Genomic DNA, 15,208 nt, shown 5'->3' on the forward strand with positions numbered 1-15,208 from the left:
AATGTGTACTTGCAGGTGAGTCATTCATTTACTCTATCTAAGAATGTGATAACCCTGAGAGAGAGGGGTGCTTCTTTCCTAGTCAGTAATGCCCCCTATACCAAAGCAGCAGATACAGAAACTAGAAAATGTGGTTAATATGCAGTTTCTCTTACATCCTTTGCTAGAACTGTGTTACTTGACCATCCATTGCGACAAGAAATTCCAGGCATCTGGAGTTTTTTAACGGGGCACATGTTCGCCAGAACAAATTGGAGTGCTGTTAGTACTGAAGAAGAAATGAGTAGATATTGATTAAGCAGCTAGTAGCATTTGGTACTCAGCATCACTTATGAAGAATTAGCATCTAAAAAGTACAGATGTCGTTTAAACCATGAGCTGCAAATTCAGATAGCACCAGAGGCCAGGTATGCAATGCAGAGTGAAGTGGCTCAGGGGAAGGTCATACGGGTGCTGGTGAGACGGAGGGCACATACACTCTGCAAAGCAAAACTGAGACAGCAGCAGCAGCAGCAACAACATGGTGGGTGGTTTGTGGCCCGTTGACTATCAGTTGTGGTGCCGACTCTAAATCAAGGACATCTTAAGAAAGTGACATGTAGCGAAATAGACACATTAATTTTACTGTTACTTAGCAACCATATATACTACATTTTGTAGTTAACTTAATGGTACCTCTTACATACCTACATTTTTGAAATTTTAGTTATTTTTTCCTGAACTTTTCATTTTGAGACATTTCAGACCTGAAGAAAAGTTGAAAGAATAGTACAGCAAACACATATATATCCTTAACTTAGGTTAACTAATGGCTAACAGATTGCCTTATTTACTTTCTCTGTCTCTTTCTATTGAACCCCTTTGAAAATATACGCCATGTGCCCTGGCTGGTGTGGCTCTGTGGACTGAGTGCTGAACTGAGAAGCAAAGAGTTTCTGGTTCGATTCTCAGTCAGGGCACATACCTGGGTTGCAGGCCAGGACCCCAGTAGGGGACGTGCAGGAGGCAGTCACACACTGATGTTTCTCTCCCTCTCTTTCTCCCTCCTTTCCTCTCTCTCTCTCTCTAAAACAAATAAATACAACCTCTAAAATATATATATATATATATATATATATATATATATATATATATACTGCACGTATATGTCACTCTATCCCTAAGAATGTCAGCACATTCTTGTATTACCTAAGAACAAGGATTTTTCTACATAAAGAGTAAATAAATATACACACAACTTGACAAATTTGTAACTATAAATTTTAATATTCCATATTCAGTTTTACCCAACTTTCCCAATAATGTCCTTTTTAGCATTACAAAAAATTAGGATCTAACCAAATATCCTCTTCTTTAATCTCGACCTCTCTGTCTTTCATAGCCCTGGTGCTTTAGGAGTCCAGGCCAGGTTCATGAGTTCGCACAGGATCGATTTGTCTGATTGTTTCCACATGATGAGGCTCAGGTGACCGGTTTTGGACAAGAGTCTTCCGTATGCGATGTGAGCTCAGAGCAGCACATCAGGAGGCCCAGGTCTCAGTTTGTCCTGTTGGTGCTGATTCTATTGGTGTGATTCCTTGGAGAAGGTGGTGCCCGACTTCTCCCGGTGAAGAGGACATTCCCTTTGTGAGGAATCCGTGGAGTGATGCTTTGAGACTTCATGAATATTGTTTCCCATCCACCTTCCCCTGGAAAAATTATCATCCACTGATCCTTTACTGACTCAGTTAATACTTTGGTAGTTACAAAACATTAATTTTTCCATCATTTCTTCTACATTAGCTGTCATTATTTTATAAAGAAGGCTTCTCTTCCCAGCTGTAGCCCCAGCCCCTTTCTTGAGTTCAGTATGAATCGGTAGATTATTTTTGTATTCTTTGTGCTATATTCCATTATAATCATCATTCATACTGATGCCCAAATTGTTCCCAGTTTTGCTGGACATCTGAACTGCTGGATGTGACATGTGTTTTCAGCATTTCCCACTCAAGGTATGACGTCTTTCCTGGGAGTGATACTGTCTGTGATCCACCACCCCTTGGTCCTCACTCCCTCTCTTCTCTTTTCCTCCCCGCTGCCACCTGGCTTTCTGTTCCAGCACAGGCTGGAAAGCGTTCGATGTTTCTCCCCCTCTTACATGTTAATTAAAGTTGGTGGTGATCAATGTCTCCTAGTGCTTTCCATGTGGGATATAGTTGGTTTTATTTGCTTTATTTACTGATCTTTGATTGGGGTGAGGACGTGTGGTGCGATTAGAATTTAGGTGACTACAGTTATTCTATCTGAAACTGGAATTCCTCAATTGTAATTAGTTTGATGGCTAAGATGCAAAATGTCTGACCTTCAAATGAAGTTTTCTTTTAAATCTGGTGATGCCTGGTGATCAACTAGCAAACTGGGGTAGTACCTTTGTAGTACCTTTTGAAGGTTGTTATGTCATTTGTCTGTACTCCCAATAGCCTCTAGCGGGCATATTCTTTTTGAGGACTTGGGTTTCTTTGCTTTTCCATAGACTTTCTCTTTCCGTTTGCAGGTCAACACCAGTCATTTTCCTCCATTAAGTGAACGCATTGCTTACTAAACCCTACCCACTTCATTTTCCAACTTACTAGGGAATTGGGAATTTAGGTAATACATCTTATGACACTTGGGTATGACATTAGAATAAACAGGACCAAGTGAAAGCCTGAAGGCCTCTTGGAGCTTTATTTAGGGCTTGAATTTTCTCAGAATGTCTACTTGCTTATGAAATAGCCTTTCTGCTTTACTTCCAGGGTTTTTTTAATATGTTCTAAGTTTAGAGAATTAAGCTACTGGTAAACAATCTAAAAAGTGGTGTTTTACCTAATGAAAATGAGGGAGGCAGTACAGTGTTAACAGCAGAGGTGTCTCTAGAATCCGATTCTGTGTGTTCAAGTCCTGGTTCTGCTGCTTATTGGCTTTGTAATTTTAAGTAGTTGCTTAGTTTCTCTGTACTGCCATTTCTCACCTATAAAGATGAAGATAACAGTATCTTCTTCAGAGATTTTGTGAAGATTAAAAAAGATAACATAAGCATAGTGTTCTTTGTCTTGATACATAGTTGCTGTTACAGTTACTATTTTAACAAGCATGTGTGGATATTTATTCTGCACAATGAGCAGTGATCTGATGTTAAATAAACGGGTCATAAGATCTTTAGGATAATCTATTTGTGACCTGTCTTCCACCTACTACCCACCCTTCTCACCCCACCTTGAAACTAAATAAGCTTTAATGATAATTTGTTAAACCTGTAAGCTTTCCATTGAGGAAGCATAAATTATTTTTTATCTTACTTTTTAGAGGTATGGTTTAAAAGGGATAATTATAGCTAAATGCCTGAGTAATGTTAATTTCAGAGACTTAAAAACACTTTTTTGGTGCTTTATAGAGATGCACAGCTTGCAAAGAAATGGCAGTGTTGTGGAATCATGTGACCACTAGAGATCACATGATACTTTTATATTATTTAAAATCTTTCTTGCTAGTGTCTGTTGGTGAACTTTATTTAAAGAAAAATGGAAAAAGTCCACTATTGCTTCCAGCAAAAATTTAGCTAAAAAAAATAATTAAAAAAACCCCAAGCTGGACTATTACAAGAACCATCATTATATGTCATGGTTTCATGTTTGACAGTTTGTTACTTTGTTGGTTAGAAAATTGATTTGTATTACTGAAGTTTACAGTGAGATCTTAGTACCCGAGTTAGAAACCGAAACTTCCTACTCTCAGCCATAGAATAATTTAAATTGTTTGAAATTACATCCGAATGATTATATATAGGTTTAGGGTCATATGAACATTTCTTACATGTTTATTAATAAGATTTGAAGTACTGCATCCTCAAAGATACAAGAGACTGACACAAGTACTTAAATTCTCTGGACTTTCAATTTCCAAATATGTAAAATGTGAATAATAGCTGTAACAGTATTATGGCGAATCTCAACATTTAAGTGGAAGTTCTGTGCAAATGATGAAAATCTCTGCAAATGGTGAAGATGGTGGCCCAGGTAAACATGGTACTTGTCTCCTCCCACAACCACATCAAAATTACTACTAAACTATAGAATAACCGTCATTCAGAACCACCTGAAATCTGGCTGAATGGAAGTCCTACAACTAGGGAATTAAAGGAGAATCAGCATGGAACTGGTAGGAAAAGTAGAGGCAATGAACTGCCTGGTCCCACACCCACATGTGGCAGTGTGGCGGATAAAAATTGGGAGGGACATCTTGGCTGTGAGGTCCCCCCTGAGGAGTGAGGGGTCCCAGCCCCACACCAGGCTCCCAGTCCAGGGTTCTAGTGCCAGGAAGCTAAGTCCCCGTAACTCCTGGCTGTAAAAACCAGCATGGATTGAGGCTGAGGGAAACAGAGGGCTTCTGGAGTCCCAGAAAGTTCCCCTTGAAGGGCCAGCACATAGACTTACTGAGACCCACTCTCTCTGAGTTGTGGCACTGGGGCAGCAGCTCAAAAGGCCCCAGAGACATACAGGAGGATCAGAATTATCTGGCATCAGGTTAAAAGCTGAGGGGACAGCTTTCTCCCAGACAAATATACTGGCAGAGGCTGTTGTTCCTTTAATGAGCCCTCCCCCTGCAGAGCCAACAGATGGGCACCATATCTAAGACTCCATCAACCTGGCTTGCATTCTTCACCCTGCCCTGGTGATTCCTTGAGACCCCACCCCACCCAAGTTTTGGGCCCACCCAAACTATTTCCAGTGGCTTTTCCATACAAACGGCCCATCTTGGCTTATGCTTTAGATTTTCCTAAAATCTCTCAAACAAGCAGCATCTGGCCTCAGTGTGCCCCATACCTTTTGCTAAGTGAACCAAGGCCCAGCCCTAGTGGTAGCCTGCCTTTGTTTGCAGCTTGGCTGCTCCTGGGCAACTCAAGACCAGCACAATTATCAGCCATCTACAGATTGCTTAGTAGCTCATGCCAGGTGGCCCTGGGCAGAACACAGGTAGCAGCTGACTTTGGTTTACACCTCCCAGGTGACCCCAGAGCCAGTGCACCAAGTGGACAGCTTCAGACCACATCAAAGCATCACCATTCAACAACCTCCTTAAGTGACACATCAAGGGGCAGACTCAGCGGCCATTAGAGCCCCACTGAAGTAAGTCCTGCTCTGTGGGGTGTGCCCCTGCACAGCTGATGCACCACGGTGGTCAGAGGTTGTTGGTCAGTGGTCACAGCCAGCCAGTCCTTGCAGCTGATTGGCGTGGGGGTAAATTTATCCAATTGACATGCCAACAACAGTCAAGGCTCAGCTACAAGAGGATAGTGTGCACAGGCCCACACGGGGCACACCTGGAGTGCCTTGCTTGCTGACTGGGGAGGCTATGCCACTGAACACTACTAACAGCTACTGTGTCAGGCCACTTTGTGAGGCCTGGGAGTCATAGCAGCTCTACCTAATACATTGAAACAAACACAGGGAGGCTGCCAAAATGAGGAGACAAAGAAGCATGTCCCAAATGAAAAAACTGAACAGAAATACAGAAAAAGAACCAAACAAAATGGAGACAAGCAATCTGTTAGATGCAGAGTGCAAAACACTAGTTATAAGGATGCTCAATGAACTTAGTGAGAACCTCAACCTCATAAAGAAGGGCCAATCACAAAAGAACGCTACACTAACTGAAATGAAGAATAATTTACAGGGAATCAACAGGGGAGTAGATGAAGCTGAGAATCAAATCAGCAATTTGGAATATAAGGAAGCAAAAAACACCTAATCAGAACGCCAAAAAGAAAAAGAATCCCCCCAAAATGAGGATGGTGTAAGAAGCCTCTGGGATAACTTCAGGCACATGAACATTCACATCATGGGGGTGCCAGAAGAAGAACAAAGAGAGCAAGAAATTGAAAATCTATTTGAAAAAATAGTGAAAGAAAACTTTCCTGATTTGGTGAAGGAAATTGTCATACAAGTCCAGGAGGTACAGAGAGTCCCAAACAAGGTGAACCCAAAGAGGCCCACACCAAGACATATCATAACTAAAATGCGCAAGGTTAAAGACACAGAATCTTAAAAGCAGCAAGAGAAAAGCAATTAGTTATCTACAAGGGAGCTTCCATAAGACTGTCAGCTGATTTCTCAAAAAAAAAAAAAAAAACAACCCACCAAAACAAACAAAACACCCCCCTGCAGGCCAGAAGGGATTGTCAAGAAATATTCAAAGTGATGAAAAGCCAGGATCTACAACCAAGATTACCCAGCAAAGCTATCATTTTGAAGGATAGATAAAGGCCTTCCCAGGAAAGAAAGAGCTAAGGGAATTCATTACCTCCGAACCAGTATTATATGAAATATTAAAGGGTTTACTTTAAGAAGAAGGAAAAAAAGATAAAAATATGAACAATAACGTGGATAAATATATATCTATCAACAACTGAGCCTACAAAACAAAATAAATGAACAAGCAGAACAGAAACAGATTCCTAGGGAAAATATGTTGATGGGGAGGTGGTTGTGGGGATGGGTGAAAAAGGTGAGGGGATTAAGAAGTACAAATTGGTTGTTACAGCATAGTCATGAAGATGTAAAGTACAGCATAGGGAATCTAGTCAATAATAGTCTAATAACTGTGTGTGGTGCCAGATGGGTGCACAATGTATTGAGTTGGTCACTTACTAAGTTATGTATTGTCTAATATCTGGGGTGTACCCCTGAGACTAATATAATAATGTATGTAAACTGTAATTGAAAAATAAAAATGATTTAAAAATTAAAAAAGAATCACAAATGGGGCCTGGCTAGTAAAGCTCAGTGGATTGAGCATTGGCCTACGAAGCAAAGGGTCGCCAGTTCGATCCTGATTGGGCACATGCGTGGGCTGCAGGCCAGGTCCTCAGAAGGGGACACATGACAGGCAACCACACGTTGCTCTTTCTCTCCCTCTCTTTCTCCCTCACTTTCTCCCTCCCTTCCCTTCTCTCTAAAAATAAATAAATAAAGTATTTTAAAAAAAAGAATCGCAAATGGTACAGCATGTTGTCAGATAACTGCTATTGTTTTGGGCCCACTAAAGGCACATTATGGGAAGGATTAGAGCAACCTCTAAAACTTTATCCTGACTTTTCTGGTAGAATACATTATTAGTTTATATTTACTTTTCAGTGTCTGAAATAGACATTGTGGCTAATAGTGGATATATTTTACATGGGATATCTTTAAGATACTTTATTCTAGAAAATGTCCTAGATACTACCTTGCAGCTGTGTGGGAAATTCAGGGATGGGGAATTCATTCTGCTGTGATGTTTGATGTTATTATTTTCATTTAGTTACAGCTTTTAAGTGTGGAACTGCTCTCTGACTTTAAAAAATGTGTCCTGATTCCTGTCAGTTTCATATTTTGGCCAGGTTTTGCAGAACAGTGGGTTTAATTGAATTTAGGTATTGCTGTAGTCTGCTTTTACCTATAATTTTGGTAATGATGTGGATAATATCAGAGTTGAAGTGATAGATACTAAGGTAACCATTAGATGGACCAAATTATTATGATAAGATGATACTTGAAATGTTTTCATTATGAATCAGCCACAAATGGCAAAGGTAACCTGAACTATTGTGTTTATAGCCATGCAGCCAGGGCTTGACTGGCAGTTTTAGCATTTAAAGTGCAAACAATTTTTTAACTTTTATATGTGGAAATGATTGTGAGCATAAGTGGAACACTGTTGGCTCAAACACAGGGAATATATATGAATATACATATACATACACACACATACATACATATACACACATATATATGGTGATAATCTCTTCTTCACTGTAAATATTTGACTTTTATGCTCCCGCTCCCACCTTCCCGTTGTCTTAAGTGGTGCCAATGGTGTCAAATGCAGGTCTGCCCGCAGGACTCTTAAATTTACTAGACCACCGCTTTTTAAAGCCGTCTGTCACTATAGCCTGCACTATGTTTTCTGTATATGAAATGTTTTCTAGTGAGTACTTATTAGATTCCTTTCTTGTTTTATGAACTTCATTGATAAGAATCCCCACTAAATGTCTGTCTTGAATGGAAACCATCATGTAGGTTCTGGGGTGTGAGTCTCTGCTTAAACGTTTATTCTTCTCTGATTTTGTGCAGGTCCCTCAATCTCTCAGTTGTTTTGTTTATTTGCTCAATGTATTTTTTTAATTTCTAATTTTTACTTAGGGAGGTGTCTGTGTTTAAAATTTTTATTATTTTTCCATGTAGATAACAGACAAGAGAGTGTCCAGAAGACATGCCATTCTTGAGGTGGTGGGTGGTCAGCTTCGAATCAAACCGGTAAATATGATTGGTTTTAACTTTTTGTCTCTCACCTTTTTCCAGCTCCTGATTAGAAGGGCTTATTTTCCAAGGTTGTAGAAATAGGGAGTTAATGTCAAAATATATCCTTCTTGTTGCTGGAAGATAATTGGGACATAAAGATCAAACTATTTAAACTACCTAAATTTTCCCATAGGGCATTGTTACATTTACACAGTTAGAATTTCAATGAAAGAGGACTAGCAGTTCACATGTCATTATTGTTTTGTCCATGACTGGATGTTACAAATAAGACCCCATACAAACTCCATGGGGTAATGACCAAAGTCAATTAAGTGTTACAGAGTTGTAACACTTTTGTATCTATCAGAAGGGGACTGATTTTTGTACCTCTTGTGTATAGAGGTGAGTATTTCTAAAATTTAGATCTGTTCAACTTTAAGATTTTAAAAATAATTTTGATTTGAAAGTTCTTGTTAAGGGTGAGACTTGTAATTACTTGCTTTTTAGTTTGAGCACGGTTGTGTTGTAGGGATAGCAGTTTCTGAGAATATACTATGTGCTTATTCCTTTTCATTTGCAGAATCTATTGTTTAGGAGAGTAAACTATGTGTATGAGGGTCCATTTATTTCCGACTTGATGCTTTGGCGTTAACTTTATTATTTTGAAGTGCATTACATTAATTTACAGCATTTAAAAACCTACGTGTATTTCCATCTTACATGTACAGCTGCCTGTTGTAGTGAGTTCTTCCCTTTATGCAGGTAGTGCTTTTATGATCCTGTGTCAAACCATTCCCATATTTGAGAAGCATCCTTGTAATTCCAGTACTGGGAAAAGTTTTGAATTAAGATGAATTCACACCATCTCAACCTTGAATAAATACTTTTTAAGAGGGTTTGTATCTTGTGTCTTCGTGGCTTAAAAAGTGCTGTTATCTGTAGTCAGCATTCCCGCGGGGCCCCTGTGTTTACTCTGTTATTTATCTCTCCATCCTCTCCAACTATCTTATTCTTCAGAGTAAGACTTACTAGATCATAAACTTATTGACTAGAGGTATGCAAACTAGTCAGTATCTAGCAATAAGCCTAGCACATAGCACATAGTAGGTAATTAATATTTATTACATGTACGAGTAAGGGCTGCAGTGAGAACTATATGTGGCATTTCTGGGAGAGGGGATATCATGGATTTTTATAATATTATTATTTTCCAGTCCCCAATTTCTAACACTTTTTCAATAAATTACTATGTCCTAAAATAAAGAAGTTTGATTTTATTGTTACTAAAACCTGATGCAGACTCCGGCCTGTGGAGTCTGTGTGTTGTGGCTGCGATGAACAAATTCACATGGACTGCAGAAGTCCTGTGGAGAAAAGGGACGTCACGGCTGCTCTCTGAGTGAGAGAGAGGGCCCCGACCCCTGCCTGGACAGGCTTTATTGCTTTTCTGGGTACATTACATCGAGGATGGTCCTCATTTACTATGCACAGGTTTGCTGTGGGTGACTACCTTTTACAGATAACAAAGGACAGAATATTGCTAATTACTACAAAGAGAAGGATGTTGAAAATGTGGTTGAACTGGTTACACTCCATACTTGGGAGGTTTAGCACAGACTTTAGAAAGCCATTTTAAAGATACATAGTAAACATTTGCTGCCTCAATCCATGCTGAGGGAGTTTTAGCAAAAAGCAAGCCCCATAGCCGCTTAGGTACAATGCAGGCCTGATCCCCCACAGGAACACAGATCCGTGGGCTTGGTTCCTGTGTGCGGACTCGCTCCCCACTGGATTTTCTGAGTCAGGACCTGGGTACATTCCCCATGCCATGCGGATAGGGTCCTTATAGAAACACATGAAGATAAAGAATATAAGGATCCCTAAATTCCTATCCTGCCTGCCTTTTCTGATTGAACACATCATTATTCTATATTTACTTTTTTCAAAATAGCAATTATGGCCGATGATACACCTGGCTCTTCCTTCTACTGGAAGACCCATGACTTAATAATACTTACTTTCTACAATAATTAGATTTACTGATGTATAATTCGTGTTAAATGAAACAAGGAACTTATAGTGAGTACCTCATTCTTAGACAAGGATTTCTAGTTATTTTTGATACCAAAGTAGAGATTATGAGCTTTTGCTGTAGGTTTATAGACTTTCCTAGATTTGTATTGTTAGTAATCAAACCCTATGTTTGCAGATAGGATTTGGGTGAGAGCTTAAATGGTACAGACACTTTGGAAAATACCTTGACATTATTTCCTAAAGATAAAGGCATGTATTATCTACAAGTTAGACCATACACTCACACACACATGCACGCACACACCCCAAGAGTTATATACAAGAAGCAAAATGAATTTCTACCAACAGTGGAATTGATAAATAAGAGGGAAGACCAAAAAAAGAAAACAACCCAGAATTATCTTCTGGATGGAGGGCGCCTTGTAGTACAGGCTTCCCTGGCTAGGTGAGTGTTCTAGGAACCCATCTGTGTCAGTGTACCAGCTGGTGTTGTTGTGAGAGGCTGTGTTCAGCTTCGGTGAATTTTTTTGAAGACTCTTTCATTGGGTTTGCCCATTTCAGGATGGGTACTCTACAAGTGCTCCTGCCCATACCGCTCTGAGTGCTCAGCACTTTTTAACCAAAAACAGCATCACCCTGTGCCCCACCCTCCCTATTCACCAGATCTCCCCAAGTGACTTTTTTTGTTTCCCTGGGTGAAAAAAGTCCTCAAATGGAAACATTACACCAAAGAAGAAAAGGTGAAACAAAAAATGGCAGAAGCACAAAAAGGCATCAAAATCAACAAGATCAACAACTGATTTGAGCAGTGGAAAAAGTCTCGATAGGTGTATTGCATCAAAGGTAGAGTACTTTGAAGGTGACTGAAGTTTAAACTTGTAAGAATAAATACATAATTTTTTATAAATAAATTCCAGGCTTTCTTGGGTCCCCCCTTATGTTTTGTGATGTAATCATTTAAAGAAATATGCTAAAGCAGTGGTGATAAATTACAGAGAAAGCATGGAAAAACATGGGTTAAAATTAAGAACATCATAATGAATGACACAAGCAAGCATTGGAAGAATATGTACAATATGGCTCCAATTATATAAAATTAAAAATCCTACAAAATAAATAATATATTTAGGTTCATAAACATGTGGTAAAATCATAAAGAAAATAAAGGATGTGGCAAACACAAACATCAGGATAATAATTACCTCTCAAGGAACTGAGAAGAATGGAATAGAGAAAAACTCACAGGGAACATCAAAGGTAATGGTAATACTCTTTTTTCTTAGACTGAGTGGTGGGTCCATATGTAATATCTTACATGTGTTATGTCTTTAAAATATTATTACAGGACATTTACAACATTAAAAAAGTATAAAGAAAAGCACAATGTATGATAGTTATTTCTGTTATGTCAAATTATCAAACATCGGGACACATGAAAAAGTGTATTTACTTTTAAGGAAATGTACACTTCTAGTACTAGGATTTGATTTGTTTTAGAAAAATATTTAATTGGGTTCTGGATTTCATTTCAGGAATTATTATGTTTACATTATACTAGTCGCTTCATGTAGTTGGTGATACACGTATAGGTCTTTTGCTCTATGTAATTAATGCTTGATTTCTTGTTTATGTTAATATAGTTTCAGTAAAATGCCTATTCTCTTGCAATAGATTTATTTATTTATTCACCTACTTACTGTAGCTGCACCTACAAGGTGCAATTTAGACAAATTGTAAAACTGACTTTAATTGTTAACAGACGTTTTAAAATCCTGAAATTAATGACAATGAGACGAGCAGGTGACGCCTAGTTCATTCATTTTAATGTGTGCTACATATTTTTTATTTGGTGTGCTAAAGCTATTTATATATACAACTGTAAGAGAGAAATTTTAACTTAAAAAACACTTTAAAATTATATAAATGAATACTGCAAATGTTTTGTTATGATGATCCCTTCTGTACACTGTGTACTCTAAATTATGTTTAAGTGATTAAATATTTTTTCTGCTTCCTTTCAATTTAGAAAGCTAATCAAATAAAAATGTAGCTTTGACTATGATAGAGGAATGTGAGTAAGCAATTACTAATTTGTACTTTTAAATTGGATGAATTTGTCTTTTTTTGCTCTACAAAAAAGTCTCTAGCTCTCAGTAGTTCTTGGAAATAGTGCGTAAGGAGATAATTTAGCTTTTTTCAAATTTAATCCACGTCTGGGACCAGCAGGGAGAAAATGCATTATAAAGGTGAAGTGATAATATTCTCTGTAAATGACTGTATCACCAGTGGCTAGTTATGTCCTTGGGGTGAATTCATGGTTGTCACTGCTTTTATTTCATTTTAATAGAATCTTACTCTTTTTTGGTGATTGAGGGAGAAGTTGCATAGCTACATATAAATTGTAAAAGGTGTATTTTTTATTCTTTTGGTATTAATCCTCAAAATATACATCTCTGGGTGATTGTGTTTTTTTTTCTATTGTGCAATAAAATTCTTGAATTGTGATTGTTTTTCTTCCCATGAAATTATTAGTGTACTTGTAAAATAGCTATAAAATATTATAATACAATAGCTTTTCCACAGCTTTTGTAAAAGAGGGGAAGAATGCTTTCTAAATTAAAAAAAAACACTGAAAATGAGAGGAACTCTTATTTTGGGTACATACCAGTCTTTTAAAAATATTTAATGATAACTTTAAGGCAAAGCTATAGAAAATTGATTTGTATTTTAGTTCCACTTTTTCAGGGATAATATATCCTTTGCACCACTTCTAAAGTTACAGCATAATCTATTTAGGTTCACCTTTGTAATGCCATGGATATGTTAAAAGGTACATACCAGTGATATGCCTCTGACATAGGCAGCTCATATCTTTTATTAACTGGGTTTGCCAGTATTTTGCCTGATTTTGGCTGCTTGAGGAATCAAAGTTAAACTAACTTCATTGAAGGTATTTGAGAGACTTCCATCTTTTTAGTCTCAGGAGAGTTTGAATATTTAGAAAAAGTTTAAATCCATTTGGGTCTGGTTTTCAGAGGGATTAGAAGGGCTTTTAATTATTGATTATATATTTCAAATATTATAAATAAAATTCAATCTTTTTTTTATAATTAAATACTTTTAAAACAAGCCATACATACATGTAAAGATACTTTTTTTTAAAGTCTGATGTATATTCTACAAGGTAATTGTCAATTTTGGTGCAAATCTATTGGTATAAAGTATTTATGGTATTTTATTGTTCAGAAGTTTTGCTTTATGTGTGGTTATGTCATTGTTGGTTTTTTTTTCAAAAAAACTTTTTTGTGCATGTGTATGTATTCTCCCTACTTGGTTTATTAATACTGCTAGATTTCTGTACACTTTATAACTTTACAAAAACTATGTTTTGAACTTTTTACGTGTGTGACCTTTTAGGTGGAGTGTATGTAGTCTGACATAGATTTTTAAAAATGTATTCAATGAATAATATTGATTTAGATATAAGTTATACTATCAAACATTGATTCCTTGAAATATCATTTTTGCGCTTAGTTCTGGGTTGCCCTGTATGAATAGTTTTAGGAAAGGAAAAGAAGATCATGGACTGTACACATTGGTCTGCTTTCTCTGTGCCTGGATTTGCTAAAAGCTTGATATTTAACCACCTAAAATTTAAATATTAAGTGCTTTCACCTGAGGGAAAAGTACTCAAACTGAATGTTTCCTTGACTTTGGGTTTGTGATGCCTTTTTAAAGAAATGTAATTAATTTCCTTTAAAAAGTATTTTACCCTTTCTACTTTTAGAATTTTATGCCTTATATTTAATGTCTTAGCTTTTATAAATTTAGGACTATGCCATTATTAAATGTTGTTTAGAGATTCACCTGAACTTCTAAAACACTCATGAATAGGGACGTGGTCTTATCCCAGTCTGTAAGAGGCAAACCTCACTTAACAAATATTCAGAATGCTGGCAGATAATGCACATTCCTATTTCTACTCTTGTCCCTCCTGCTACCCAACATTCCTGACTTTGGTGACCATGGCGCACTCAAAGAAGGCGAGGCTTCACTTAAAAGCCCGAGGGGTAACAGGGAGTGATTTCCAAGCCCAGCAGTGTGCACAAGCTTAGAGCCTGGTGGTTTGTCATGCCTTGTTGTGCTCAAAAGCTCTGGCCACAAAGCCACTTTGGGAGAGAAATTATGGGTGACTGATAGCATAATGAAAAGGTTTCTAAACATTGAGTTTAAATTATAACTTGATTTTTAAAAAATGAAACATTCACAACTCTTTTTAGGAATATGGGTGTCATCACATCTCCATTCTTATGTCGTCTTTCTTTTTTTTTTGTCCTGCATCTTTTAAAATATTTTTTTAATTGTACTTTTTCCCATTACCATTTAGTCCCCTTATACCCTCCACCCCCCGCAATCACCACACTGTTGTCCATGTCCATGAGTCCTTTTTCCTTTTCGCTCGACCCCTCCCCCAGCCCTCGCACATAATGTGTAAAATGACTGTAATAAAATAATTGCCTACTAAATTTGTATAGCCTCTTTTTAAAAGTTTTACCTCTACACTTTATCTCTAAATTTTATTTTATTGCTTGCTTTTAATGTATTTAAAGGAAATACAAGTGTTTTCAATTGCAGATACAGCTAGGAAGGATTTATGGCCAAATCCTCATGAAATTGAAGTGCAAGGATTAGGTAGATTACATTCATTCTAAATTTCAAAGTTGTCTTTTTAAAAGAGGGGTGCACCCTGGCTGATGTGTCTCGGTGGATTGACCACCAGGCTGTGAACTGAAAGGTTGCCAGTTTGATTCCCAGTCAGGGCACATCCCTGGGTTGTGGGCCAGGACCCCATTTGGGGGCGTGTGAGAAGCAACAGA

At 37.7% G+C, this 15,208-nt stretch overlaps 1 protein-coding gene across 5 annotated transcripts in view; it reads left to right on the forward strand.

Moving 5' to 3' along the window:
• Positions 1–15,208, forward strand: part of APLF (aprataxin and PNKP like factor) — a 117,203-nt gene that overhangs the window by 7,209 nt on the left and 94,786 nt on the right. For all 5 annotated transcript variants that reach the window (XM_053924159.2, XM_053924157.2, XM_053924158.2 and 2 more), the window contains exon 2: positions 8,241–8,312. In XM_053924159.2, coding sequence (XP_053780134.1) covers positions 8,241–8,312 — 72 coding nt within the window. The remainder of the gene's footprint in view (positions 1–8,240; positions 8,313–15,208) is intronic.

The sequence above is a fragment of the Desmodus rotundus genome, chromosome 5, assembly GCF_022682495.2.
Source record: "Desmodus rotundus isolate HL8 chromosome 5, HLdesRot8A.1, whole genome shotgun sequence".
In the NCBI taxonomy this organism is placed as follows: domain Eukaryota; kingdom Metazoa; phylum Chordata; class Mammalia; order Chiroptera; family Phyllostomidae; genus Desmodus; species Desmodus rotundus.